At 49.6% G+C, this 22,908-nt stretch overlaps 11 protein-coding genes and 1 pseudogene across 12 annotated transcripts, besides 2 other annotated features; 7 read left to right on the top strand and 5 right to left on the bottom strand.

Moving 5' to 3' along the window:
• Positions 1 to 7,302: part of a sequence feature (contig 1.25 1206..229102(1)) that runs on past the window's edge.
• atp4 (F1F0 ATP synthase subunit 4) lies at positions 47 to 1,156 on the bottom strand. The gene is made up of 4 exons (XM_654046.2): positions 1,108 to 1,156; positions 595 to 1,043; positions 290 to 512; positions 47 to 231 (listed from the first exon to the last, which is right to left on the bottom strand). Exons 1-4 carry the CDS (start codon positions 1,136 to 1,138, stop codon positions 206 to 208), a joined length of 729 nt encoding a protein of 242 aa, XP_659138.1. The 5' UTR covers positions 1,139 to 1,156; the 3' UTR covers positions 47 to 205.
• On the top strand, positions 1,352 to 3,447 carry noc4 (ribosome biosynthesis protein NOC4; the record flags this gene model as incomplete). The annotated part of the gene is made up of 4 exons (XM_654045.2): positions 1,352 to 1,788; positions 1,840 to 2,051; positions 2,110 to 3,071; positions 3,308 to 3,447. Exons 1-4 carry the CDS (start codon positions 1,381 to 1,383, stop codon positions 3,445 to 3,447), a joined length of 1,722 nt encoding a protein of 573 aa, XP_659137.2. The 5' UTR covers positions 1,352 to 1,380.
• Positions 4,309 to 4,729, top strand: ANIA_11305 (uncharacterized protein; the record flags this gene model as incomplete). Its single annotated transcript, XM_050612796.1, has 3 exons — positions 4,309 to 4,368; positions 4,408 to 4,445; positions 4,603 to 4,729. 3 exons carry the CDS (start codon positions 4,309 to 4,311, stop codon positions 4,727 to 4,729), a joined length of 225 nt encoding a protein of 74 aa, XP_050468674.1.
• Positions 4,995 to 5,916, top strand: ANIA_01532 (GPI anchored serine-threonine rich family protein; the record flags this gene model as incomplete). Its single annotated transcript, XM_050612795.1, has 2 exons — positions 4,995 to 5,425; positions 5,473 to 5,916. Exons 1-2 carry the CDS (start codon positions 5,285 to 5,287, stop codon positions 5,914 to 5,916), a joined length of 585 nt encoding a protein of 194 aa, XP_050468673.1. The 5' UTR covers positions 4,995 to 5,284.
• ANIA_01531 (uncharacterized protein) lies at positions 6,872 to 8,241 on the top strand (the record flags this gene model as incomplete). Its single annotated transcript, XM_654043.2, has 2 exons — positions 6,872 to 7,327; positions 7,403 to 8,241. The coding sequence occupies exons 1-2, from the start codon at positions 7,102 to 7,104 to the stop codon at positions 8,239 to 8,241; spliced, it is 1,065 nt and encodes a 354-aa protein (XP_659135.1). The 5' UTR covers positions 6,872 to 7,101.
• Positions 7,303 to 22,908: part of a sequence feature (contig 1.24 227..43525(1)) that runs on past the window's edge.
• On the top strand, positions 9,240 to 10,757 carry ANIA_01529 (annotated as a pseudogene). Its single transcript has one exon. A coding segment is annotated over exon 1 (1,518 nt).
• ANIA_01528 (MET18/MMS19 family protein) lies at positions 11,106 to 14,720 on the bottom strand. Its single transcript, XM_050612794.1, has 7 exons — positions 14,645 to 14,720; positions 14,312 to 14,585; positions 14,092 to 14,231; positions 13,947 to 14,044; positions 13,708 to 13,896; positions 12,753 to 13,655; positions 11,106 to 12,704 (listed from the first exon to the last, which is right to left on the bottom strand). The coding sequence occupies exons 1-7, from the start codon at positions 14,703 to 14,705 to the stop codon at positions 11,220 to 11,222; spliced, it is 3,150 nt and encodes a 1,049-aa protein (XP_050468672.1). The 5' UTR covers positions 14,706 to 14,720; the 3' UTR covers positions 11,106 to 11,219.
• On the top strand, positions 14,979 to 15,905 carry ANIA_01527 (uncharacterized protein; the record flags this gene model as incomplete). The annotated part of the gene is made up of 2 exons (XM_050612793.1): positions 14,979 to 15,614; positions 15,669 to 15,905. The coding sequence occupies 2 exons, from the start codon at positions 14,979 to 14,981 to the stop codon at positions 15,753 to 15,755; spliced, it is 723 nt and encodes a 240-aa protein (XP_050468671.1). The 3' UTR covers positions 15,756 to 15,905.
• On the bottom strand, positions 15,991 to 17,061 carry ANIA_01526 (ER membrane complex subunit EMC3; the record flags this gene model as incomplete). Its single annotated transcript, XM_654038.2, has 5 exons — positions 16,979 to 17,061; positions 16,885 to 16,918; positions 16,467 to 16,833; positions 16,246 to 16,407; positions 15,991 to 16,178 (listed from the first exon to the last, which is right to left on the bottom strand). Exons 1-5 carry the CDS (start codon positions 17,026 to 17,028, stop codon positions 15,991 to 15,993), a joined length of 801 nt encoding a protein of 266 aa, XP_659130.1. The 5' UTR covers positions 17,029 to 17,061.
• Positions 17,343 to 18,156, top strand: ANIA_01525 (signal peptidase complex subunit 2; the record flags this gene model as incomplete). Its single annotated transcript, XM_654037.1, has 3 exons — positions 17,343 to 17,345; positions 17,511 to 17,753; positions 17,860 to 18,156. The coding sequence occupies 3 exons, from the start codon at positions 17,343 to 17,345 to the stop codon at positions 18,154 to 18,156; spliced, it is 543 nt and encodes a 180-aa protein (XP_659129.1).
• ANIA_01524 (methylenetetrahydrofolate dehydrogenase (NAD(+))) lies at positions 18,297 to 19,793 on the bottom strand. The gene is made up of 4 exons (XM_654036.2): positions 19,551 to 19,793; positions 18,758 to 19,391; positions 18,611 to 18,700; positions 18,297 to 18,556 (listed from the first exon to the last, which is right to left on the bottom strand). The coding sequence occupies exons 1-4, from the start codon at positions 19,745 to 19,747 to the stop codon at positions 18,473 to 18,475; spliced, it is 1,005 nt and encodes a 334-aa protein (XP_659128.1). The 5' UTR covers positions 19,748 to 19,793; the 3' UTR covers positions 18,297 to 18,472.
• Positions 20,221 to 22,813, bottom strand: ANIA_01523 (F1F0 ATP synthase subunit alpha). The gene is made up of 5 exons (XM_050612792.1): positions 22,655 to 22,813; positions 22,306 to 22,475; positions 22,113 to 22,169; positions 21,936 to 22,056; positions 20,221 to 21,873 (listed from the first exon to the last, which is right to left on the bottom strand). The coding sequence occupies exons 1-5, from the start codon at positions 22,724 to 22,726 to the stop codon at positions 20,623 to 20,625; spliced, it is 1,671 nt and encodes a 556-aa protein (XP_050468670.1). The 5' UTR covers positions 22,727 to 22,813; the 3' UTR covers positions 20,221 to 20,622.

Below are 22,908 nucleotides of genomic sequence, written 5' to 3'. Positions count from 1 at the left end.
AGAACAACGACCTAAGGGTCTTTTTTTTTTTTTTTTCTTTTATTTTGTAGAATTTACGTCAAGGATAATGGGAAGCCACAGGCGTCTTTAACTGTAGCCTCTCACACCTAGTTTTGGAACCAACATGGTATTGATGTCTAAATAGCACAGAAACAGGTCTTAATTTGTACATGAGTCGATAGCAGGGCTACCAAGCAAACTCCATTTACTGAGCCTTGGAGGACATGATGCCTGGGTCAAAAGATGTCAGCTGGACTCAGGTGAGCGTTCTATCGGGGTTGTAACTTACGTTCAACGTCAGCAACGCTCTGGTTGAGGATCTGCTGGAGGGTCTTGGGGTTCTGGAGCTCCTTTTGGATCTTGCCAATGACGGTCTCAGCAAGCTCACGCTGCTGGCGCTGCTTGACCTGGCCCTCGTAGCGGACCCACGAGTCAAGAACCTGCTTGGCCTCGGCAGCAAGAGCGGTGCGCTGCTCGAGCTCGTAGGCCTGGGCCTCGAGCTTGGCGGTTTCCTTTATCAAATGTTAGCTGTAATCTCCCCACGCTTTCACCTCGAGCAGGGACCGCTCAAGAGAGCTGTTGCTGTTTAAATACCTTGGAAACCTCAAAGAGCTGCTTGGTGAGGTCAACAACACCAGACAGCTCCTTGACATTCTCCATGCGCTGCTTAACAGCGTTGGTGTGGTCGGCACGGGCAGCGTTGAGGATGTCCTTGTGCTTCTGGACCTGAGCCTCAGCCCATTCCTTGTATGCAGGACCACCGTATTTGGCAACAGCGGTGAAAACACTGAGCAAACAGAAGGCTGCAACGGTTTCCTCGTTCATCACATAAAGCTCATTGCTGATGGCGGCGATGGAGAGACCGGCGGTGGCGGAAAGGATGGCAGTCTTGGAGACCAGAGAGTTGCCCGGAAGAGAGTCAAGGATGGACTGAGCCTTCTGCTTGGGGTCTTCGGTGGGCACGTTGGAAGCAGCACGGGTTGCGGAGAGGGTGACGGCAGCAACGTTGCGCGAGGCGAGGGTCGGGCGCAGCCGGGTGACGCCTGTTAGAGTTAGCAGCTGTTATCATGTACTGAAAGAGACGCCAATAAACTGTTGGCAACATACCAATGGCGCTCTTAGCAAGACGCGAAGCCATTGTAGCGATAGTCAGACCTTTACAGGATGTGATGGATGAACGGAATTGAGGAGAACTGAAGTCGGGATGGCGGCTTGTGGGAAGGCCGCTAGTCCCAATACGGTAATGGTGTGGTTGCCGGAAAAACCTCTACCGAGGAAGTGCCCGAAAAATGGTAAGAATCGAGATAAGGAATTCACCAGCAAGAGCATTTTTTTTGTCCTTTCTCGAGTCGGAAACGGCAATTCGCGCTATCAGCCAGGATGCCTGCAATTATCGATAACTCAATTGCCTCCAAGAAGCGAAAGGGCTCCAAAGAAAGCGGTGTTCCGTCCTCCAAACGTCGAGCCGTTGCGGAAAATGCGAGCGCAGAGTCAATGGCCAAGATCCAGCAACTGGAAGACCAGATATCTGAGTCCAGAAAAAATTACAACAATATTGCAACGCTTCTATCTATGCTCAGCGAAGATGGAACAAGTGTGAAACCGAACCTAGCAGTCGCTGTGTCGCTGTGTCGAGTTTTCAGCAGATTAATCGCCGGTGGAAATTTGACAGTAGGGGAGCGCGCCCCAGAGAATGAGAAAATCGTCGTGGCCTGGCTGAAAGAGCGCTGCCGGGAATACCAGCGGTTGCTGGAGTCATTCATGCGTGAAAGTGATGCCTCGTCTCAGGTAAGTTGCGCATTTTGTAAAGTACGCCAAACTCAGGGCTAACCTCAGCAGATAACTGCCCTAACCTTAGCCATGCGCCTCCTCAACGAACGTGCTACGCATATACCAGGTGACGATACTCAAGCGTGGACATCAGGACTCTTCCGCAACATCTTTGAAGCCGTAGTAGAGGCGAAAGATGGGCAGGCTTTGCGGTCTGAGTTTCTCGAGAAGTTCTTGAAACCATACGAGGACGTGACATACTATACATTCATGCAAGTTGGGTACGTCCACTCACATAATTTAACACCTCATACTCCGATGTGCTAACACCTCCAATAGTGAATACGCGTCAACTCCTCGCAGCACCGAGATTCTGGAAACCCTCGTTACAATTCTCTCAACCTGCGACACCGTCCCGGGCCCCGAGCACAAATTCTCAAACTTCTACAGCAAAGTGAGCAATAAAAACAAGAAGCTCGTCTCCGTAAATTCATACAAAAAGCGTGCACAAGATGCCTGGCTCTCCATCCTCCGCAACGATCTCTCCCAACCGCTCCGCAAAACCCTTCTTCGCATCATGGTTCACCACATCGAGCCCTGGTTCAACCGCCCAGAATACCTGATGGACTTCCTCACAGACTCTTATAACGTCGGCGGCGCTACCTCACTGCTCGCCCTATCCGGCCTCTTCTACCTCATCCAGGAGAAAAACCTTGACTACCCGCAATTCTACCCAAAGCTCTACTCCCTCCTCGACGCCGACCTCCTCCATTCCAAACACCGTTCTCGCTTCTTCCGCCTCCTAAATACCTTCCTTGCGTCTACCCATCTTCCTGCAACGCTTGTCGCCAGTTTCATCAAGCGGCTTTCCAGACTAGCGCTCAATGCACCACCAGCGGCCGTCGTTGCCATTGTCCCTTTTATCTATAACCTCTTTAAAAATCACCCCACTTGTACATTCATGCTTCACCGCGTTATTCGAGACAAAGAGTTCCAGGCCGAGCTGGAAGCAGAAGGCATGGATGACCCTTTTGACCCCGAGGAGTCTGACCCAGATCAGACCGGCGCGATCGAAAGTAGCTTGTGGGAGATTGAGAGCTTGCAATCTCATTATCATCCGAACGTAGCTTCTATCGCGCGGATCATATCTGAGCAGTTCACGAAGCATAGTTACAATCTGGAGGATTTCTTAGATTATACCTATCAAGGTATGTTGCAGGCGGAATTGGGTACGGGGGAGAAGCCGCTGAAGAAGATTCCTGTTGTGGAGTATCAAATACCAAAGCGGATATTTACTGATCGTATGTTGGAAGAGGATGGCGGCGTGGATTCGGCCCCAGGTAGTCTTCTGCGGAGTTTGTGGGATTTCTCATGACATGGTGTTCTCTTTTCCACTGTTTGATTTCTCTTAGCTAAATAATACCAGAGCTTTTCCCAGCCAGTGCCAATAAACGATTGTTCGAATAACATTCTAGCTACCCAATATCTCCGCCAATCTCACCTTGACAGGTAAACAATTCTAGCTAATGTAACAAAGATCACAAACACAATGCCACCTTGATGCTTCAGTACCACGCTACACACTCTCTCATGCGGAAGCAGGCCGGAGTGACCGACTGTGATCCTCCCTGTTTCCATCAATCGTCCGAAATCCGTAAATTCTTGGACATTGAGTAGTATTCGAGCTATACGTTGTCAAAGGCCGAGATCCTCTGTTCGAAACAGAGGATTCGCGCCACTGGCGGTACAGAAACGGAGAAACCGCGACCAGACCAACAGACTGGTTAATAAAATGTTGAGACCACATTTGCTCAGCCCGTTCTGCTCTATCGTCCCCTGGGTGATAGTCGCAGTAGACATCTAGGGCAAACACACCACGTTTCATGTCGTCAAAAAGGTCGTCACTGACTTTGACCGGGATTGCTTCAATCTCGGCGCGCATTTTCTCAAGAATGTGGCGGGCTTTGCGTCGCCTTCGTCTTCGTTGTATATCAACCTCCTCCTCCATTCTCTGAAGGACATGGATGATCTCCTTCTCCGACGAAGCTCTGGTTATGGCGAGCTCTGTCTTCTGTGTGAGTTCATGGAGATGAGAGGCAATAGCGCGAAACAAACTATCGACGTTGTATAAAGCGTCCATGACCCGAGACGACAGCACCGCAGCAAATGAGCGGTGGTATAATCGATCCCAAAATGCCATCCAATTGTAGAGTCCAATGCGGGATTTGCGTAATCTCGTTAGCTCTAGAGTCGCAATTACATGGCGACATGCGTCTAGGGTATGCAGCGCCTCGAGTCGGGTCATTTCCACGGATTCTTGGGCAATCAGTGGATTGGCAATGGATATGTGCGGCTCTAACTCCCCGTCTGGGTCCGGATGCACTCCAGTATCCAAAGAACGATAGTAACGCGGCTGCGATCCGTTTGTTGACGTGGTTGCTGAACGTGCTCGCTCTGCTCCAACCATCATCCGGGATGAGGCTTCTCCAGCCGTCGGTGAGGCTGGTGAAGTTTCTTCGCGCATATTAAAATGTACCAATGTCATACGGTGTTGAAAGAAAAGGGTTCGAGATGGAGTTAATGTGTGTATCGTACGGAGTAAGTGAAGACGCAAGAGGTATAGATAAACGAGTGTAGGTGCAACGAGTGACTTCTCAAAGCGGATTATATCATTTGTAAGTAGGTATAAAATGATAATCTCAGCGATATGGCCTGGCCAAAGGAGTGCATGGCTGCGTCAAGGAGCAACACTGGAAGTCGTGGTATGGACGAGGTTAGAGGGTGGTAAGTTTTACGGCGGAAGGAGCAAGGGCTCAACTGACAAATCCAGAGGCAAGAGGAGCCGGAAATGGCCGGAACCCCGTTGGTGTCTCTCAAACATGGTGAGGCCGATGTCACTTCCGCATTCGGCAGTATTCCCAAACCCACAGCGAAGAGCCAGTGTGTTTTTAGTCTGTGAGAAATTGACGGAATCACAATCCATGGATGTGAAACGAAAGAATTAAATTCCCTCAGTTATGGAATGTATTGCCTGTATTGTGGCCACAATTTTTGGGCATTCCTTAAGTCCATACCATCCATTGCTTAGGTTTGTTGACAAGAATGCTGTGTATCTCGAAGACTCCCTTCTGTTTCTCCCAAACGTAAATAAGACTCGGATACACCTTGTAGATACCTTTCATTCTTCTCGCTGCTCTCAACACTCAACGCAAACTATAATCTAGCTCGCGCCCACAACAGCGAGATAAGGAACGGCTGACGAGGAATCATCGGCCACATCCAGCTCTTCCCCAATTAACACTATCAAGTGGACATCGTTCCTGCCAGCGTGGGGGAAACAACCTGCCTCAATTTCGTTGATAGCGTACCTGAAGCACAGCTTCTCCCTTTCTCCTCTACACTCGCCCTTCAGCACATTCCATCATCAGCTACACTCTTACTTTTTCTCTCATAAATTCACTTTGCTGCTCTACATCATTTACTCCCTTATTCATTTCAGCCACGGTGCTTCGAAATGCATCCCCTCAGGCCTCTTCTCGCAACCTGGGCGTGTTTAGCCCAGGTCAGTTTCGCAGCAGTATCATTCACAAAGTGGCCAACGACCATTCATACCGGAAAGCCAGCCACTGTTTATTGGAAGGGTGATTCGGATACTGTATAATCGCAATACCGCCTTCCATGGACTCTGCTAACACATCTCAGCCTGTCACGATTACACTGCGACAAGGGCCCGCCGGCAACCTTAGAACTCTCAAAGTCCTCACGCATGACGCACAGGGAGGCTCCTTCACATGGGTTCCCGACGAGTCCCTCGCCCCCGGCTCAGACTATGCCTTGCAGATTGAACAGGATGGCAGCATTAACTACTCTGGCCTTGTGACTCTCGTTGACCAATCTGGGAAAAAGCCACAACCATCAGCTTCCAAACACACACCTGTTTCCTCTCCGCTCGGCGGTGCGAGAACTAGTGTCCAGAAAGGTAACAATGGCTATATTCCTACTCTGAATAGTTCGTCTGCCCGGGTCAACATGACGTCGGGTAAAAGCACAGCACACAAAACATCCAACGACGGCGTTACCTTCCGATACATTTCTGCAGAGATGATCCTGGCAGCCATGGCTGCTGTCGTTTATTTTGCCGCTTAAGATCAGGGATAACAAACACAGACCCTGTTTCTATATCCCATATCAGTCCAGTCATTTCAAAGACGTCGGCCAGTTAAGGAGGTGGGAAAGCATTCGGTACTGTGCTTGTGTATATATCAAAGCTGGGCGCTATCTATACGGAGTTGCGGCCAGTCTCTGGGTTCAATCGTTGACGAAAAACAATTGTCATACTGCTTTTCAGGGGTCATGTGCTTATGGCTGGCAGTCATTCTATTCATTTTGCTTGCTTGTTTCGCACCTTTTGCTTTTCGCTAGGTAATTATCTGCTTAAGCATGTTGGTCAAAAGCAAGGAGCGGATCAAGGTCGCGTGTTATCCTCGTTAGTATTCAGTTTTATCAAGGAAATGAAATTGAGTATTACTCATTGAAGGGCCAAAACATCAGGACGCGTGGGAAGCTTTGTATTGAGAACTAGACTTGTTAGGGTAGAAGTTTGGGACTGGTTCCCAGACCTTGGACCCAAACCCATACAGCCTTTAGCGCCCGCCTAACAGCGGCCCCAGACACTTAATTATTATAGGCTGTCTGGTATAATTGGACTATATGCAATTACAGATTATTCAGATTTGTGCTACAGCTTAATATGACCGCACTTCTGGCTATTCCTATTTCTTTTTCTCCTGAACCCTCCTTCACCTTTACCAGCAACCACCATTACTTATTGTTTCAGTATAGATTGATGATTGCCTAGAATTTGGACAGCCTTAATCCCTACTTGCTAAAGATTCATTAATTTAAGTGAGTAATCCTGTTCGGCTTTCTTCCTGTGCCCTGTCCTGCCCACCGCAACAGGATGTCTCGGCGAGATTGACCAATGTATCGTAAGCGCGATGCTAATACCTAACATCATCTCAGCAGCAGCTAAGACAAAACAAATACTCTTACCGCAGGTCTTCTCTTTCTTTTTGTCAAGCTCTCGTCTTATTACGGTATGGATTAAGTCTCCCTGATTTTCGCAACGCTGCATCCCATGTTGCCTATTTTTCTTGCATCCATACCGGCGAACTTTTCATGTCGAACCTGCCGCATTTCCTGGAGCGCGACCGCTAGAGGTGCCATTGTCATCCCCAGGAAAGCGCCTGTTCGCCAATTTATCGTCTCTCATTTTGCATCCCATCACACTACTCCAAGGCCAATCCCATAATCTACATCTTATTTCCCAACATGCCGAGCATAGTTCGATTTGGTCGGCCCAAGAAGTCATCTAAACCAGAGACTGAGAATGCTAACTCCACTCCCCATGTATCAGCTACACCGAATTCGTTCCGAGCTCCTCGTATCAGTTTGCCCCATGTCGATGCAGAGCTGAACATGGCACAGCACAATGGGTTGTTTGAGGTCGACCCTCCCGAGCGACAAAAAGGCACGGAGGCCGCAGAGACCATAATGGGTTAGTGTAATCTATTCTTTTTCATTTGCATTTCGAATATCGCATTAGACTGACTGGTTTGTTTCCTTATGACAGATAGCACAAGTCCGCCTCCGAGCTACATCAGTAATGCGTCAGCAAACCCCATGAACGGCGATGCAACTGGAGCAGAATGGTCCTCCGCCGTTGGTCACGCAGCTACGGGCAAGTCCGGTCGTGTCATACACAATTTACAAGAGGATATCGCGCGGTTGACTCGCGAATGCAGCGTTTACCGGTCTCGCGCAGAGGAAACGCAGCGGATGAACGAAGCCTTCAAAACTCAAGTACAAAACATGACCGATCGTCTCCGGAACCTTGAACACTCGAACGAAATGAACCTACATTCACTCTCGCGGAAAGAAAAAAAGATTGAGGAACTGCGCGCTGAGCTGAAGGGCGAACGGGACAGGCGGCAGCAAGCGGATGACGAGAAAGCCAGATTCCGCCAATTGATGGATGAAGCGCAGGACGGTTTCCATCAAAAATGTGCTGAACTTCAAGAAATCGCTCATCATGCCCAAACTCAGTACGATGTGCTCGTGAAATCAGGGCAGCGCGAACGGGCGGACCAACAACGGAGGCTGAAAAATATACGAGACGAATTCATTGCATTGAGGGAAGCGCACAATCAAACAAATTCACAATTAAGTCAGTTGGACGCCATCATGGCTCAGAAAGATCAAGAGATTGAACGCGGACGCGCCAACTTTGACGCTCTATTTAAGGAGTACGAGGCCTACAAGCGAGCGCATGACGAAGAGGTGCGAGACTTAATAAAACAAACCCGGCAAGGCGAGGCGAAGTTCAACGCTACACTTGCGTCTTTGAAGGAAACCGAAAGCCAGATGAAATGGGTTGTACAGGTTAAACGCGAGGTCAAGGACGCCGAATGAATTCTTGCGAAAATACGGCACCCACCCCTTTTTAACCAAACGGAGCTCTGCATGGCCAAGTGGCCGATATCGACTTAGTGTTTGGTAGGTTGAGCGTACCTTACCAATTCAGCGTCCACCGGAGCATATAACGGCGAACTAGAATCTCCCGCGGTTGCAGATCCAAGCCCGGGAGACTGTACATTATCAATGGTCTGCCGTGTCTCTATTCGTTTCTGTTGTGAAGATACTTGGCATGGTTTGGAGTTTTTGGACTTCATGATACCCTGGGGATACTATAGACGGGGTGTTTGTCTCGCTATTCAGCTACGATACATTTTTAACGCTTAGAGCTTAATAGATATTCATTCTAAAATGATTTAACTTAGAGCCGGACGTCCTCAAGCGTCACTGAATTGACCCTGCTATAAGAACCTCACTTTCCCATTGGGCAGTGGCCAGCGAGTGAACCATGAATGTCGATATCAGGTCGGCCATGGCGAAGGTGACTCGCTTGCTACCGGGTGAATGCTCAGCTCTGTATCGCGTGGTCTTTCTTTCTGATCTCTTGACTATCGAAAGGTTGCGGAATTTTCATGTTTGTTTGGATGCCTTCACTCTACAATCAGTCTTCCATTTATTCAGAACTGGATACACTGTCCGAGCTGGACAATTGCAGGTTGGAAATTCATTGTGTTCTGTGACATTGCCATGGTGACCAGAGTCTGGGGTATCTTCCTTTTACGATTCTTTCTCTACTCAATCTCTCTTCACCTGTCTATACCCTCACCATCCTTCCAAGCCCTATTTCCCTGAATAGTAGATGTTCCCATCGTTTCTCATGATCTCGAATATCCTCTTGCCAGCGAGCTAACTGCGTTTCTCTGCGTATAGGGTCACACGTTGCTAAGCCCATAAGCGTCTGTGGCTCAAATGCCCCAAGCTCTTTAAAGAATGACGTTCCCAAGGAGAAGCAGGATACACGGCTATAAATTTGAATCATAAGTACAGTCGTCATCATGCTGAAACAACTCAAACCCCGCCTGCTTGACCTTGTCGGCCCTTGGGACTACAGTACAATACTTGAAGAGCGCGCTATCGGCGAGTTGGAGAGTGTTACTAAGTCCGAAACCGTGCAATCTAGTACCGAGACAAAGAGCCGCAAGTATTATCGGACCATGACCCAGAAGGCGGCAAAGCCTGGTCAAAAGGCAAAGAGCAGAACTTCCTCACTAGCCAAAATACAAGCTACACTTGAGGACGCCTGGGGAATATCATCACAAAAGAAGCCAGTAAACAAGTTACAAAATGTGGATATTCCTTCAGGCAAAGGCCCAAGAATCCCGGCCACCGCGGATACAAAGAGTAGATTGGAATACGAGGAACTGCAGAGACATGCTTTGATAGAGACGTTGGGATCTTCATCGTGGCATTAAAGCCGATATTTAAAGCGGCTGAGGCTTTCCCTGGTATTGTCACATTTGAACTCCAGTTTGGCCTTGCCCTAATTCCACTTATGCCGAGGACCAGAAACACGAGTATGATATCCTCAACAGAATGGTCAGAAATCTTCCAACCCCGTAATGGGACGCCAAAGCCGACCACCAAGTTCGTCAACAGGCTCACGGCTTGTGGCTCCGAAATTGACCATATCATCGACCTTCGAAAGCCAAAGGCACAAGGAAAATCTCGAATTTTTGAAGAAGAATATGCGAGTATAATATCTGCTATGAATTTCATTGTCGCTCTAACACAGACGGGCTGCTCCTTATCGTCATTGACGAGCAGGGAGGTTTTTCCATTCAGAACCCGAAGTCATCTCTAGGAGCGGTAAGTATACACTTTCCTCATAGGGTCTGGGACGCAAGGACGATCATTGAGTCGGCCACTCAATATCGTCCCGGCTCTCGGCCGGAAATAGACGGACTAGCAAGGCACCTCGCTGATCACCTATGGGTTCCAGCGAGCCAAAAATATATGCATATATACGTCGCTGCCAAGGGGAAGCAGTATGATTATTGAGAAGGCGGTCATGAAACGTTGGACCAGGCAGCGATTCCTTCATCCGGGCGAAGGCACGCGCAATGTGAGCCAGGATATTTTTCTTCAAGTGACATAAGTGCAGGACTTGTTCCCTGGTATCAAAATGTTGCAGGGAATTCAGCACGTAAGAGCTCGCTACACCAACTCTGAGGAAATGGTCCAGAGGGGGAAGGCGTGGTATGAGCTGGTATGAGCTCTCTCTCATCAGCCCAACGATTGAGATCATCCTTGAGACTAATGAATCCCTCGAAGTCGGGGAAAGAACTGAAGAATGGTGCAGTGCCGATTTTCTCGGGGATATTGAATTGTCCCCAGGGCAGGAGTGTATCCCTCACAAAAGCGTTGTTGCGACAGCAATTAGTGCCGTTGCTGTGGCTCAGATGCTGCAGGTGATCATCACAAGCAGGAGTACTGGTAGTGAACATGCTGCTAAGGAAGTCTCTGAGCATGAAAGAAAAACTGCGCCTGCAGCTTGTAGTTATCCTTTGCTGTAGTGAACAGCCACTGGGGTTATTCAGCGAACACCATTCTTCTTCCATATCCTAGACTAATACAGCAGCTCTGTGCCACGGGCCAGGAGGCAACAACAGTAGAGTACTTTTGGACTTGAGCACCGTCATTCTGCTACCCTAGCAGTGTATCAGATGGCTGGACATGATGTTTGGCTCCATTGTGACGCGGGAGGCCAAGTGTGGGATACATAGCCATTGCTGGTTGCCTAATGAGCAGATATGCTACTATTCTACCATTTGCACGCAATATCCTAGACATTCTAGTACGGTAGAGCCTGGCGACAATCAAAATCAAACGGATTCATAAGCCAGAGTAAACTTGCAAATCTAGTCTGGATTCAGAAAAATGCTAAGAGATCACTAGTGTGGAATATATCCTCTAATCATCTAGCCTAGTAAGCAATAACGATTTTGACCAGACAGTTCCCGCAATGTTATTCATCTTCAGTCATCGTCCTCTGCATCCTCAATCCCCCTCAACCAAGCGCCCCTCGCATCAACAGCAGCCTTCCTAACATCCCGCTTCGGATCATCAAGGACAACTTTCAGTGCGCGCAGAACCTGGCTCCGAACTGGCAAAAGCGGCGACAATTTACCGGCTTTCGCAACGGCAGGGGCATTTTCCGCATTACGAGGCTGGGCGAGTAAGAAGAGACATCTAAGCGCGTCGACCCGGAGGCGGGGTGCGTTTACAGCCGCTCCTTCACCAGTCTTTTCAGAGGCAGATGCAGCAGGTAATGGCTTGTGCTCAGCTGTCTTGAGGAGTCGAGTGACTAGGCTCTGGACATGCCCGCACTCTTCAATGACGCCGACCCCATTCTCGCGAATGATGACCGATAAGGTCTGGAGTGTCGCGGCGCGGACGGCGAAAGAGTCGCGTGTTGCTGTTTGGAGGTCAAGGGATTGCAGGAGGAGGGGTAGCAGGGTTGGGAGCTCAGGCATAACAAGAGCAGGAGGGATAGTCGAGAGAATTCCAGAGAGGGCTGTTAAGTGGGCGGGTTTCATGTAGGCTTTGTCTTGCTCTGCTGCCATCATGGTGGTTCCGCTGCTGTTAATGTTAATCTCCCGGATTTTGGTGGAAATGAGGGGGACCAAGGTAGTGAAGACACGTTGTTTGGAGAGGAGGCGGATATTCGCGCCGTTTATGGGGGAGAGAACGTCATCATCCTTTAGAAGGATAGCAAAGCCACGGGAGGCAGTTGTGCTTGTTTGTTCAGACGGTGAGGAGAGGAGGTGGAGAAGGGAGGTAAGGATCTGGGTCGTTGTTGGAGCGAGGCGGAGAATGAGCGCTTTGGAAAGCCAGAAAACTGTTCTGACGGCTTCTGGTGTTGGCTCTAAAGCGGTCGTAGTGTCCGTGAAAAGGAAGGAATTTAGTAATGTGTTTGCGATTTCAAGCTCGGATTTGGGAAGGAATTTGTTCACGAGAAGAGCAATGTGGCGAAGGATGGCGAGTTGGATTTGGGGCGAGGTTTCAGCTATGGAGAGCTTCACAAGGTATGAGAGAAGGTCGGCCATGTTGGGGGTGCTGTGGGGGAGTTTCGAGTCCACTGGCAGACCAGCTAAAAGGTAGGTCGACAGAATCATCGTACGTCGCTGATCTTCAGATGGCGACTGCGCAAATGGGACAGGCTGGAAGTCCTCGGGTAAAGCGAACAGGGCGTAGATGTTCTTTGTAACTTCATCTTGCTTTAGTCTTGGGAGAGACCTAACAATGAGGTTGCAGAGCCGTCCTAGGACATCGAGAACCGTGGTATCACCTAGGATGTTATTCTTCGCTTTACCTAAAGCTGTTGCAGCAGCATTCCGGCACATAGCTACCACTATTTTATCATAGTACATCTCCAAACCAGGTTCTCCATCCAGTCGCCTCTGGTTCATAACATAAAAGATGGTCATGAGAATGGCCCTTGGATAGGCCACAGAGCCTGGCTGTTCCTTTTGCAGCAGTAGCGACAACTTAGTTAGCAACCGGCGTACCAGTGTCTCAAAGATAGCTTTTTCGACGCTTATTTGAGCCAGGGTTTCTAGGGTAGGTAGGTAGCTGGTATCCGTTCCTTCGTCGGAATCGGGAAGCGTAGCGACGAAGGCCGGGAAGGTGATATCCATTATCAGCCGCGGTTGATGCTTTGAAACCTCAGCAAGAGCAGCTATTGCTTCCCTTTTCAAGTCATCGCGGCCTACTGGCTCTTCCGTCAGAAGAATCTCGTCAAGGTATTGCACAAACAGGCCAATCTCAGACTCGTGAAAGTAATCGCGCAGGACTGACAGACGTAGGAATCCTTTCAAAGCAGAAACGCGGAAAGAGACCTCTTCTTTGACCGTACTCATCAAAGCCTGACCAAATATCTCGGAAAACTGATCTTTGAATTCTAGCAGAGGATTTTCGGCAGATGTTTCCGGGTTCCGCGTTGTCCATTCTCCAAAAACAGATATCGCAGACTCAAAAAGCAATGTCAATGTTTCCAAAAGAGCCCGCTGTTTTGTGATCCCATCGGCTCCCTGGTAGAGGGTTAAGAGGGGTGCAATGACAACTTGCGCGACCAGAGTGAAGGAAGGTGCAGAGGCCTCCGAAACGGCCTTTAAAATCTTCTGCGCGGGCTTGGCTTGCTTCTGCTGAGGTTCTCTTAATTGCTCGTTACACTCTTTGGTTATGGGACGTAGGTACTGAGCGAGAGGCAACTGGTCGTGTATCTGCATTACGCCCTCAGATAGACGCCTTGCTATATCGTGTAACGCCTTGAGAGAGAGGTCGGAGAGAAGTTCTTCTTGGGCATTGAGGACCTCAAACTTAAGCGTCTCCCATATCGTGATTGAATACGTAGACACGGTATCGGGATTATATGAATTGATACAGGCAATCAGGGCATTCAGTGCGTCTTTCTTTGAGCATGTTAGATTATGTGCACGGTGGCGTTAGGTTATTATTGCATACCTTAACGTTCTGAGAAGTTGAATCTAGTTTATCCAGTAAAGCCGGGATAGAATGGGGCGCGAAGTGACTCGTCGATGAAATGCAGTCTTGCAGGCGGTCCTTTAGGTCTTGTGCAGTGATCCCGTAAGGATCGTTTGGCGGCGGCCTGAACGTAATAGGAAAGTAGTTGTAGACAGAATCAAACAACAGCTTCTTAAGTCAGAATTTGCCTCAAAAGCATCGTGATTGAAGAGGCTTACCTCTACGTGCCTTGAGATATCCCACTCAACCATGATCACTTTAAGGATAGAGAACACCAACATAAGGTTGCGCGGATCCTTTTCACCTGTCATGAGATCTACCATCCCGACGAGAGAAGTGTCGCCCATATTATGTAAGACTAACCCGTCAGTATACGGAAGACGCCGAAAGGAAGCCGCGACAAACCAGATCGGTGATTGGACATCAACTCGTTGAGTAGCTGATACACCTGAAATCTCTGAGACTGCGCACGAGATTGCAAGGTATTGAAGTTCTCGAACAGCCTGTATTCTGCAGGTCAGCCCTCATGATTCCAAACGCGGCGGGGGGATGCGGCAATGCGATAGAGATAGCTAACACTCACGCTGTCGCCAATTCCTCAGCCATCTCCTTCGTGAACCTGTCTAGTTTCTGCAACGTCTCAAGTCCAGTAACCGCGCCTGCATCTCCGATCCGGTCACAGAAGAAAGTCGTCAGGACCTGGACCTGTTGTCTCGTGAGGAATTTTGGAGGAAGCGCCTTGATCACCGCGCTCAGGTAGGAAACGGCCTTGCCGCGAAGTAGTGGATCTTCGTCATTGACGTATTCTCCCAGAGATTGCACGACTTCAACGAGGGTCGTCTTCTTGTTCTCGATATCTAAACAACCGCAACTGTTAGCCCATAGTATCGGCAGTTCATGGAGGGGTCTTTGATACCCTGGGCAATTCGCTCGGCAATCTGCCGAGCTTCCTGTTTGTCATGGTCGACGACCAGCATAAACGTCTGCAAGGCTGACATCTTTTCAATCAACCCTAACAGCGACGCGCGAGAGCAATTGACATACTTATATGCATTTTTGTGGTCCTCCAAATGGCCCTTATCAATGCTAATCACGTGCTTTATCCCACTTGAAGGGTTCTCCGCGGACTCACGTGGATGGATCCACCCGCCATGGAGGTTGCGTCATGGATTGATTCATCGGATAGAGAAACCAACAGCTGAAGATTAAAGTAGTTGGCAAAATCGTCAGCTTTTTATATTGGACTTAAGATGCGACAGCTATCAACAACAGCACTCGTTCTCTTCCTGTTCTTCTATTGCAGTATCTCAACAGCGTGGAGCTTGCCATACTTTGCATATCGCAAGCGTATCCCGGAGCCGTTACTCAACAAGCCTCGCTCACGCCACGCGCGAAGCATAGAGGACCTCGACGGACTCAAGGAGTGGTTGAGCAACCAGCAGCCGCTTAGAGGAGCAGTGATGGCACCCCCATCAGAGGATAATAAGCGGACAGTGACCGTGAAGGGCGGGGCCAATAATGAGCCCACTATATCTGACGTCCTGCCCAAGACCCGCGGTATCAACATCTACGCATCACTCACCCGCCAGTTTGAAACCGTCGAAAGGCGGCTAAAGGACCAAACACAAAATGTGACGGTTCTGGCACCTCGTAATAGTGCTATCCAAGATCTTCCGCACAAGCCCTGGGAGAATCCCGATGATTACGAGAAGTTCGGGGAAATGAACGCGTATGAGGGAGACAAGGGACAAGATCGGGCGAAACGTAACCTGGAACGGTTTGTTTCTGCTCATGTTGTGGCTCAGAGTCCTTGGAGGGAGGGAGAGGAGGCGGAAACACTTGGAGGAGATAAGTTGACGTGGAGAAAAGACGGGGACAGAATATATGTGAGTACTATGTAGCGAACGACAGCTTTTCAGATGCTAATAGAGGCTTCTCAGATCGAGCCGGAAAGAATCAGGGTAGAGAGCATTGCAGAGCAGGTTTCTAACGGCGAGGTATGGGTAATCGATGGGGTTATCAATTAAACAGACTGATTACGGACTGATTATGACCTTCCTGGCGTCACATATCGGTATCTATCAACTGGGGCTTTGTTTCCCTTGTATCAATTTTATTCATCTTGTACCAAATCGGCGATCCGATGTGGCTGCATAATTCTTATCATCTATTACTGCATTCGAGTTGGATAGTGTAGATCGAACCGCCTAAAATCATGGCATGTAAAGAACCAGTATTCCACGAAAGCGTCATCCTGCCCCGCTATTGAGCAGCACCATATTTGCGCAGAACTCTATCCTCAATGCCATCGAGAATGCTGAAATGTTCAAAAACCTCGAGGTTTTCTGCTTCGTTCAGGTACATTTTATGCGGATCTTGGCCAGGCTGGAACGGATTTGCTCCAGCAGCGGGACCCATTGGGCCCATCTGCTGAGCCATATGGTTGGCAGCTACAACGTAGTTAGCAAGAGGCAAAATCTTCGACACGGTAGCAAAGAGAGCAAACGGAAAACTCACCGTTATCACTGCCGAGAATAAATCCAAAAACAGACTGCAGCCCGAACAAGTTCAGGAAATACCAAGACAGACTGGACACCCATCGCACATCTAAGTCACGAGTCATGACACCAGACTGCAGCATCGACTTGAAGCGGATGGTAAGAGGGAACGGGAGCTTCACTGCACCAAGCACCATTAGCAATTCATAAACAGTAGACAGACAGGCATAGCCTGCTTACAAATGACGAAGCCCGAAAAAAAAGCATTTATCCAGCTCATAATCAGGGTCTGCGGAATCATCATCATCATATTTCCCTTCATCATTCCCATCATGCCCTCCATAGCAGCGGGATCTGACATTGGGTTAGCGGGTGGCTGGCCGCGACTGTTGGGGTCCTTCAAAAAGGCGCCGGTTTGAAAGCCCGTGACAAGGTAGTTTTTTCGCATCTCAAAAGCCTCTTTCGACAGCACAGCTGGGGCGTGGTTACGCAGGTTGACGGCGCGGAACAGGGAGAGGCGCTCGCGGGATTCTGCTAGGGTCGCGGGAGGCTTCGGAGGGGAGTTCATTAGGATTGTAGCATAGTGTCGGAGCATGCCGGTCAGAATCTATTGGGTTTGTTAGGAAAGATTGAATATGTTTATTAGAATGGGTCTTACCATGACAACGGAGATAGGAATCAAAATCCAGTAACTGCGAGTTTCAGGTAAGTCTCGTCTCACAGATCCGTGAATATGGACTAGGTGTACTCACAATAGAGCCGGATCCCGAAGGATCGTTTGCTCTACACCTTGCAATGCCATATTGATGTGAAGGGAGAGCCAAGGTGTAAGCTGTAGCTGGCAATGATCAAGAGAAGTGTTCGAACATCGAATCCCCACAGGGTCCGACAAGGCGGCGGACCTGAATCTAGTCCATACTGCCGCTTTAGCGCCGAAAGGGACAGCTCGCCGCAACTACACGCAGCAGCTCTAAGCATACCCATCAAAAATAACCCTCTTGCTTCTTTCTATTTTGCTACTGCCTCCTACGCGCCCGCATCATATCATTCTTTAACCATTTATTAATTACGCAATGTCTTCGGAAGCTGCCCCCAAGGTGCCCGTCTACTCCCCGAATGGTATGCTGGCAGTAACTGAGTCTACAGCTCACAGCACTCTGAACCAACTAACATCCGCATCTGCTTAATTCTCGATACATGTACTAATTCCTTTTTGAAACAAACACAGACCTCAAATCAACAACAGACGACGCCTTAGTCCCCTACCTTACCACCCTCCCGCAGCCCTACACCTTTAAGCAAGACCACTTCAAGACAAATGTTCGTTTCATCGTCGGTTACAGCGCCGTCGCAATCGCAGCGTTCACGTTCTACGCGGACCGCAAGCTTGGCTGGGAAGCGACGACATCGTCATGGGTTATTGCCGCAGTTGGTTCGTACTTCATTCTAAACTCGCTGCTCACGTACTGGGTCTGGGCCGTCGAGGCTAGCGAGGTCTTTCGGGGGAAGCGCAAGTCTGGGGAGACGGTATGTATCTTCTCAATAATGTCTATTCCTTTGGTTTTTTCACTCAGGGGAAGGGAGCGGAGCGACTGTTGGCGACTTGCGTAGTTTCTAATACGGCTATGAATAGATATCTATTCGCTCGTCCGTGAAGAAGCACACGCCTCTCTACAGACTGCAGATTCAGTATAAATCGGCTTCGAACAGCGTTTTAGAGGAGAAGGAGATCGTGTCGCCGTTTACAGCTTGGTTCTCTGCTGACGGGACATTCCATCCGGAGCCTTTGCGCAAGTGGCTTGCGAATGAGATTAATGTGCTACGCCTGGCCGCTCAGGAAACCAGGAAGAAAACCGGTGGCGTGGCTAGCGTGGTGGGAGTCGAGGAGACTGAGAACAAGGAGGTCAAGGATGCGAAGAAGCGAAGGTAGTCGAAGTATGGAATGTGCCAGATGCAGGTATGCAACTGAATGAAGAGTCCCTTCTTAAGATCTTCCAAGCATTCATGGTCTACCTACTCCATGTTGAGATACAACCCTAACTGGCTTACCAAACCAGCATGACTGCGCTTGAGCCGTTGACTTCACCATTAGCGGCCCTTCACTTCCCATTGCGCTCTATCATAAGATTTTGAGATGATAAGCAGAGTCTATATAAGGCAGACAAAAAAAAAAGCAAGTTTAACGTTTGAACAAGGGAAATCTTATCTCCATGCGCTTGATAACATCTTTTGACCGACACCACTTTCTATGAAGCAGCCTCCAGAGTGCCAGGACGCTCGGTAGCAGCAGCAGGCTTAATGTCGTCCATTCTCTTGTTCTGAATGAGTCTCTGTTGAAATGTAGTCAGTTTTGAGCGCATTTGTAATAAAGTCTCAGGACTTACCAGCAAGTTCCGGAGCAAAACGACGATAGTCACCTTCCCGATTGAGGGCACGAAGATGGAGGCTTTTTGCTTAACTTCAGGACCAAAGTTCTGTTTACTCCTGTATAAGCAAGATGCCAGCTAGTGGCCGTGAAGAGATAAACATACCTTCTCGCTTGAAAAATTGATACACACGGCACCGTCTCGCAGCAAGCTAGTGTCGAACTTGTACTTGTCCCCAGGGACACCAGAGATAACGGTATCACACAGCGGGACAATATCCTTCAGCTCCTTTCCCTCTACATCCTCAACCTCATGTCTGCCCAACTTCAGACCCGTTCCCCGATAGAACTTCTGGATACCAGTGATATCGACGCTATACACGCAGGCACCATCATTCGCCAACAACGCAGCAAGCGGCCGGCCCACAACCTCAGAGCGGTTAACAACGCAGATAGTATGACCATGTAGCCTGTTACCATACGGCAGAACTGTGTTGTAAATGTTTAGGTGCTCCAGAATCTTGACGATTGCGAGAGGCGTGCAGGGCAAAATGCATTTCTGGCGCTTGGTCTCCGGGTCGAGGAAGCGGATGTTCTGGTACATGTTGAAAATGTAACGATGGCTGAGACCCTCCACATCCTTGGACACGTCCACAATTTGCTGCAGGTATTGGTCTTGACGGTTGTTGAATATGGGGTAATAGACGATGATGCCGTCGACGTCAGGGTCGACATTTGCGGCCAGGATTGCTTCTTCAAGGTTATCACGGTGAACTTCGCGCAGGGAATATCGGAATCCACTATATCCATGAGATAGATCTACGTTAGCTACGAGATACAGGGCCCGGGATGTAGGTGATTTTGAGGGAACACAACAAAACGGACATGACACGAACAACACTACGCCGCGACCAATGGGCGTAGGGGAGCAGGATACGAACGAACAAAAGAAGGCTCACTTTTCATGACATGTCTTCTCGGTCCATTGCGCGTACATCAGCGCCGCAGGATCATTGTTCGCCAGGAATCCGACCAGATGAGGCGGCTTCTCTAGGGTCTTGATACCCTCAGAAACTTCTGCGAGCAGGCCATTCGCAACATGCTTCGAGAGCATGACCTTACAATTGGTCGGTGCTGGTTCTGAAGGGGTAGCCATTTTTGTGCAACGAGATTATCCTCGAGACAAGATGTGAGAATGAGTTAATGCCGTTTCATGGGTGATGGAGGGGCCTTGAAAATTTGAGGCGGGAAAAACCTCCCAAGGTTCGCTTATCGATAAGTAATCCAGCATCCCGCATTCAGCCAGTATCGATTTCCAGCTGTGACTCATCCAGCTTGTGTAAGAGAAGGGGCTTTATGGAATTATAGGTACGAGGTTACTAGCCAGCTGCATCCACAGGTATACCTTAGCACGTCCGTTGCTTGCTGTTCTCCCTGGTGGTAATAAAGAGCCAACACGCTTGGTTGGTCGGTCGTCACTCTTTGGAAACTTATTTCCGACGAGCTTTTTCGATCGTCATATGGTTAGCACTAGAGCAAGGGCAGGAGCTTCAGTAAACGAGAGGTGGCTACTGATGCGTTGGGGTATTAGAGATTCCCCAATATAGTGGAAAGGCAGACAATGCTTTCATTGAGATATAGGTATAGAAACAAAGGAAATCATATTCGAGTGCATATATGTAGACAAAGGAATCCCAGCCGAAGACCAACCAAAGAGTATGCAACTCCGTGTTCCATGGGATTTGCCATCACTCAGTCGTTCTGTCTGATGCCATCCTCTGTCGCGCAAAAACATCTAAACGTACAGGATATTATTTCATATTTTTTGGCCCTGCCTCTCGGCCCACCGGTTTGTTTGCTCCACAGCTACAGATACATTAGGTCTTGGTGTCCAAAACCAACCTGAAGCTTAGGCGAAGAGAAGAACAAAACAGTGGAGTCAATTGTACAAGCTATCTTGTCTATACACACAGAGTCAGGAAATTGAAACAGTACATGGTAGGCTAATCGACAAGTATGTCGCTTGCTCACCTATGCGTTGAAGGACTTGTTGAAGCTGGGGATGATGTCCTTCAGCTTAGCCTCAAGCTCCTTGCTGACCTGGCCCTCCTTCTCAATGGTCTCCTGGACCTCGGGGTGGTTGCTCTTGAGGTAAGCAAGGAAGTCAGACTCCCACTGGAGGATCTTAGCGACAGGAATGTTGTCGAGGTAACCGTTGACACCAGCGAAGATAAGGGGAACCATGTCAGAGACGGCCATGGGGGAGTACTGCTTCTGCTTGAGGAGCTCGGTCAGACGCTGACCACGGTTGAGGGTCTGCTTGGTGGAGGCATCGAGATCGGAACCGAACTGGGCGAAGGCAGCAACCTCACGGTACTGAGCCAAGAAGAGCTTCAGGGAACCAGCAACCTGCTTCATGGCCTTGACCTGGGCAGCGGAACCGACACGGGACACGGAAAGACCGACGTTAATGGCGGGGCGGATACCCTTGTAGAAGAGCTCAGCCTCCAAGAAGATCTGACCGTCGGTGATGGAAATGACGTTGGTGGGAATGTAAGCGGAGACATCACCACCCTGGGTCTCAATGACGGGAAGGGCAGTGAGAGAGCCACCACCGTGCTTGTCGTTCATCTTGGCAGCACGCTCGAGGAGACGAGAGTGGAGGTAGAAGACATCACCGGGGTAAGCCTCACGACCAGGGGGACGACGGAGCAGCAGAGACATCTGACGGTAGGCGACGGCCTGCTTGGAAAGGTCATCGTAGACAATGACAGCGTGGCGGCCGTTGTCACGGAACCATTCACCCATAGCACAGCCAGTGAAGGGAGCGAGGTACTGGAGGGGAGCAGCCTCGGAAGCGGTAGCAGCAACGACAATAGAGTACTTCATGGCGTCGTTCTCCTCGAGGGTCTTGACGAGCTGAGCCACGGTGGAACGCTTCTGACCGACGGCAACGTAGATACAGTAGAGCTTCTTAGACTCGTCGCTGGTGTTGTTCCAGCGCTTCTGGTTGAGCATGGCATCGAGAGCGACAGCGGTCTTACCAGTCTGACGGTCACCGATGATCAACTCACGCTGACCACGACCAATGGGCACCATGGAGTCAACACACTTCAGACCAGTCTGGACGGGCTGGTTGACGGAGCGACGAGGAAGGATACCAGGAGCCTTGAGCTGGGCACGGCTCTTGGTAGAAGCGTTGATGGGGCCCTTGCCATCGATGGGGTTACCAAGAGCATCAACGACACGGCCAAGAAGCTCGGGGCCAACAGGGACATCAACCTGTATGGTTTGTAAGTAATGCTTGATAAGCATAATTGATGATAACAACGGGAATGACATACAATCTCGCCGGTACGCTTAACAGTCTCGCCCTCCTTGACGAGACGGTCGGAACCGAACAACACAACACCAACCTGGCCAGCCTCAAGGTTCATGCACATACCCTTAACACCAGAGGCGAACCTATTTCAATATTAGTCGCAGCGTTCAAAATGAAGAAGCAATATCGGGATCCATACTCGACCAGCTCCTCAGCCTGGACGTTGGTCATGCCATGGACACGAGCAATACCGTCACTAATCGATAGAATTGAGTCAGTCACAGCACTAGGATAGTCTAAGCAGTTTCGAGGTAGCTTTTGGTGTTCTTTGTCCACAGCTTAAGCGCTTTTGAAGCCGACACCAAATTTTTCCACCCATGAAGGCGACATACCCGACGGAAAGGACACGTCCTGTCTCGGCAAGGCCAGACTCCTCCTGGACACCACGAATTCTCTGCTCAAGGATGGAAGAAACCTCGGTGGGCGAGGCCTTGGCCTCAGCAGCATAGGTACGGACCTGCTTAGAAGCAGCAGAGAGGGGGCCGGGAACAGCCGCGCGAACCTGTCAACCGGAAGCAAATTTTGTTAGCTATTGAAGAAGCGCAGCCACAACGCGTTGAGAGGGTAGAGAATCGAGGGCGATGTCGAAAGAGGCGATCGAACGTCTCATTGAGATGAATTTCGGATGAGAATCGGGCAAATTCAGTTGTCGTCGTCGACCTGTGTAGGGATAGAACTCACCGAGGCGATCCTGCCAGTGGCAGTGGCAGCCGCAACGGTGCGGCTAGACTGCCGTAAAGCGTTCCTGAACATTGTGAGAAGGGTTCAGAGGAGTGGGAGAGAGGTTTCTCTGAATAAGAGATGTAATTGGGGGAAAGAGGTGAGAGGAGAGGAGGAGTGTGGATGGATGGAAGGAGAGCTTTGTCGTCGGGGTTGGGAGGATTCTCAGGACTGAGACTAAGCCTATTTTTGCCGAGTGCCAGCATCCTCCGAAC

The sequence above is a fragment of the Aspergillus nidulans genome, chromosome VII, assembly GCF_000011425.1.
Source record: "Aspergillus nidulans FGSC A4 chromosome VII".
Taxonomy (NCBI): Eukaryota; Fungi; Ascomycota; class Eurotiomycetes; order Eurotiales; family Aspergillaceae; genus Aspergillus; species Aspergillus nidulans.
This window is presented reverse-complemented; position numbering and strand designations above follow the sequence as displayed.